The 4,504-nt window shown below is 35.7% G+C and overlaps 1 protein-coding gene across 1 annotated transcript; it reads right to left on the bottom strand.

Moving 5' to 3' along the window:
- Positions 1 to 1,231: 1,231 nt before the first annotated feature.
- LOC104234476 (uncharacterized) lies at positions 1,232 to 3,761 on the bottom strand. The gene is made up of 2 exons (XM_009788039.2): positions 3,520 to 3,761; positions 1,232 to 2,800 (listed from the first exon to the last, which is right to left on the bottom strand). Exons 1-2 carry the CDS (start codon positions 3,551 to 3,553, stop codon positions 1,452 to 1,454), a joined length of 1,383 nt encoding a protein of 460 aa, XP_009786341.1. The 5' UTR covers positions 3,554 to 3,761; the 3' UTR covers positions 1,232 to 1,451.
- Between the last annotated feature and the right edge of the window lie 743 nt (positions 3,762 to 4,504).

Below are 4,504 nucleotides of genomic sequence, written 5' to 3'. Positions count from 1 at the left end.
TTACAACTATATATATTTATATTTTTATACAAAGTTTCAAAAATTTTATGGTAATATATTAATAGTTTACACTTTTAGTATAGTTCTTTATCTTTACATTCTAGTTTGATTGGTAGTTTCTTTTGTTAAGTGTAAGAATCCATTTTGTTTTAAAAATAGTATATTTTTAATTGAGTCCTTAAATTATTCATCACTATTTGATTCAATTATCACCAATATATCTTGGTAAATAATAGATTTCTCAAAGGGCAATTGATTTGACAGTGTTACGTTGAAAATGTGGTCGCCGGAATATATGTTTGGTAGTGTATGTCTTATATTCAAGAAAAAACTGACAAATAACCGAAAAAACCGAAAACCAACAAAATCCGACATAGACCAAATCGAGAAAAAACCGATTTAATTAGTTTGGTTTGGTTCTAATATTTGAAAAACTAACTTACTTGGTTTGGTTTCTTTTTACTGAAAAACCGATCCAAACCGAACCATGAACACCCCTACTGCCAACCGCATAATTAGGGGCGGAGCTAGAGTTTAAGATATAGATTCGTCCGAACCCAATAAATTTTAATTTAGATTTTGTTTTATCTTAAAAAATTTATTTAATATATAAATTATTATTAACTTAAAAACTCTGTGTATCTAAAGATAGTTCAGTATTGTCAAAGGTTCATTTAAGGCGTGCTTAAGCCCTGAAACTCAGAGAAGGCGCTTTGCCTCACTTGAGCTGCGCTTCAGTGTAGGCAAGCCACCAAGACGTGCCCCTTACTGCCCATGAATTCTATCTCAAATGAAGTAATGCTAGACTACAGTACAATCGGCAAATAAGTATATTAGTTGTTAAGGAAAACAATATGAATGATTGCGAGTTGTTTATTTCCAAATTGGCTGTTACTTTTCTATTGAATTACGTATATATTTTTATTTTTTATCTCGCATTGCGCCTTTTTTAATTAAATCCCACATTCACTTTGCACTTAAAGCCCCAATTGACCTAGAGCACTTAGTAGAGTTTTTCAGTTTTTTGTCTTTGACAACACTGGATACGTGGGTATCTCTCCTCATATATTTGAAACAAATTCTTGAATACCAATATGACAAACCACTGTGTAACACAGCATAATGTCTACTTAAACATTCAATCTTCAGATCTGAAAACAAACAAACGTGTAACTAGCATTGCAAGCAATTCCAATAAGAGGTATGAAATTAATGGATGACAAAATATCAATTGACTAAACTAAGTAAGGGTATCAAATTTCATATAGTAAAATACTGTTGCAACAGAAGCTAAAGCTAGGCTGAGAAACCTACTAACAACGCAACAACGTTTAGTACGTGGAAAACGAATATAGATCATACAGTTTCATAAACCACATCATAAGAAACTAAGTTGGTGCATAATGAAGCACCCTTCCTAACAATCGCGATTGCGTTTCTACTTACTTTCTTTAGGTCAACATGAGGTCATTTCCCCCAAGGTGAGGACGGAGGCAAACGCGAACTTCATGTTCTTCAGGCCCTTCACAGAGTTTTGGCACCAACATCTCGAGCACTGTTCCTGATTCGTCGTAATATGCTTCAATTTTAGCATCTTCAGGAATTCTTGTTGAGAGAGGAATTTCTCTGACAAACTCCCCTGGAGGGCAGTGTTCTGAGGATGAATCATCGAGCTTGAAAGTTCTGTTCTGTCTGTTGATGAATGGCATCCGAGATGTGCTCAAACAAGATACCTTTATTATCCCATGTGTCAGCGTGTTCCGCCAGGAAACTTTCACCCTTTGAAGATCCACAAATGGCAAACTGATAACAATTAAGTAACCTTGCTCATCTTCATATATGCTTTTAGCAGCCGTAACGGGCCCGTAGGCGTCCCTCATAACCCCGCTAAATTCATGTAACCAATGCGGTTCAGTTGGGTGTATTTCCAAATCCGGAGTTTGATAGGAAGGAGGATTTACTTGCAGATAACACTCATCTTCATTTCCGTGAGGGAAGAAATCCTTTTTCCTTTTGCCATTGGCAGGTAGTAGATCCATCGCGTCCCCATTGCTGTGATTGGACGGCTGAGTTAACAAATTAAGCCCTGACCCATTAGCTAGTTTCTTCGGGTTGGAATGCGAATTACTCTTAATTGGTGGGAGTGGTCTCTCGAGCTCGAATTCAGTGTTGGGGAGGTTTCTCCATGAACTGTAATCGCTTGCTTCGTGTGGGATAGTGAAGTTGAGTTCCCTACCCGTGAGTTCCATCCATCTTTTCCGCTCCTCTTCGTCAAGAACCACGAGATTGGGAGATGGAACGACCTCAATCCCGTGAATACACTGAGGATTTGATAGTCCCCTGTAGTGCTTCCTCTGCATTCTATGAGATCGGACGAAACCCTTGTCAACACTAAAGGGAAATGGACGCTCTCCTTGACGAGAATGCCCGTTCATGTAACTCCGGAGCTGCATCTTACCCAATGCATTCTCGGGCCTTTCCTTGAAAATCCACATATACAAATTTTCCATATCATGTTGAACCATGAATACGTCAAGCTGGAGATCAGACTTATCAAACCCCGAATATCCATTACTATCTCGTACCATCTTTGCCTTGGATTTCTCATTTAACACGGGCCTAAAATAAAAGCTAAAGAAAACCCAAGCACCCCAAATACTATCTAAGCGTTTCGCACATTTCCTTCCGATCTTAGATGCACTAAGAGAACTTTCAGTCTCATACACTTGGGTCCCAAGCCCAACATCAAGAATATCACAGTGTTCCGAGTTCCATGGCTGTGGAGGAGGGCTACGCTCAGCTGATAAAGGTAAATTAATATCAGGTGGACAAGTTATGACTACTTGGCGATTCATCTCGAGGTCTAATTCATCATGTGAAGAAGAAGCACTTGAATCCATGGACAAACGGGTCGAAGGGTGATGATTCTCCATTGAAAATACAGTAACAACAAGTATTTACTATCTCACAATTCCCTTTTCTCTTTTTTTTTTCTTCTTTTTTTTGACAAATTTTACTATCTCACAAAATTCTACCAAAGAACAATTTGACAAGAGACTAATCTTTACAAAGACATCAAAGATGCTAACCCTATAACATCAAACCTATATCAAACCCCTAATTATTATGCAAATATCAGCAAATACTATAAGCCCAGGTCAAGTGAAAATAAATATAGAATTTTGTAGAGCAAAACAAGAATCACAAAGCCCTAATTATTATGCAACAAAAGAATGAGCTGCTAAGAACAGATTACTAACTGCAATAGAAAAAAAGATGCAGAAATCAAGAAATCCCTATTTATATTCAACCCAAATCCAAGAATCAACAAAGTGCATAAGCTTTAGAAAGACATACAAAAATTAAATCTTTAGTATAAAAATCTTTTGTTTTTTTAATATAAGTGTAAATATAGTGGATGTATAAGTAAAAGTGGAGGTGGGGTAGATGAAAAATTACCAATCAATGAAGCCAAGGCCTAAGAAAAGGACTAAATCTGAAGTAATTTTGGAAGAATACCTTTTGGGGTAAGCTGCAATAACCAAGAAACCATATAGAGATGAATCAATGGCCATTAACATCCTCATCTTATCTTTTTATTTTTACTAACTAAGTCGTTATCTTTCTTAAGAATTCGTCATGTATACGAATACAAGAAAAAAGATAAGAGTCAAGAGAGAGAGAGGGTTTATGTGAATGTAGAGAGAGAAAGAGAGAGACCCAAATGGAAGAATTTGAGAAGGGGGTAGGAAGATGTGTGTGTGTGTGTGTGCCGGTGGGGGGAGAAACATTTGTCGGGTTCTGTTGAGGTAAACTGGAAAAAGCCTGCACTGGATAACACCGAAATCCTCACCGTTTCCCAACCGTGTTTCTACTTGCAAAAATCTCATAAGGAAAATGTTCAAATGGGTCCCTAATCTTTGAGATTTGTCTAAAATATGTTTTTTGTTTACAGGATATTTGGATTTTCTAATTGATCAAGGATATACTTTAATATTTTAGAAGCATACTTCAAATAATTGTAAAAAATATATGTAAACTAATTTGATAGTTAGGATTAAATTTAGTTTTGTTTGTCTAGTGGTTATATCGGGACAAGTGTTAGAGTCAAGATGGACTCAGTGGCAGAGCCTGAATTTTATTATAGAATGTCAAAAAATAAATACATAGAAGAAATAAATAAATAAACAATATATATATTAAGATTAACTCTTTAACCTAGCAATATAATGTAATTTTTCAGCGAAAGAGTCTCAATTGATACCCTTAACGCCACTGGATGGCCGCGCTTAGAGGGAAGAGCTAATATGAATCGAGATTAATGGTGTGCTCATTTCTCATAGACCAAAATGTAAAAATAAAGAAATCAATTCATATGACTTTTAATCCATTTATTTTTTAAGAAAAATCATAAAAGATAATGTTGTACCGTATAAAATATTTTTTTACAAAATATTTTACTTTTTATCCTTCTTTATATTTTGGGAGTTATTCATACCCTTGA

Source organism: Nicotiana sylvestris, chromosome 7 (assembly GCF_000393655.2).
Source record: "Nicotiana sylvestris chromosome 7, ASM39365v2, whole genome shotgun sequence".
NCBI lineage: Eukaryota > Viridiplantae > Streptophyta > Magnoliopsida > Solanales > Solanaceae > Nicotiana > Nicotiana sylvestris.
This window is presented reverse-complemented; position numbering and strand designations above follow the sequence as displayed.

What these genes read in the sequence shown, in the direction of transcription:
- LOC104234476 (XM_009788039.2), bottom strand. Translation starts at nt 3,553, where the DNA reads ATGGTTTCTTGGTTATTGCAGCTTACCCCAAAAG. An exon ending in ATTGCAGCTTACCCCAAAAG is followed by an intron (nt 2,801 to 3,519) that starts GTATTCTTCCAA and finishes TACCTTTATCAG; the next exon opens with CTGAGCGTAGCCCTCCTCCA.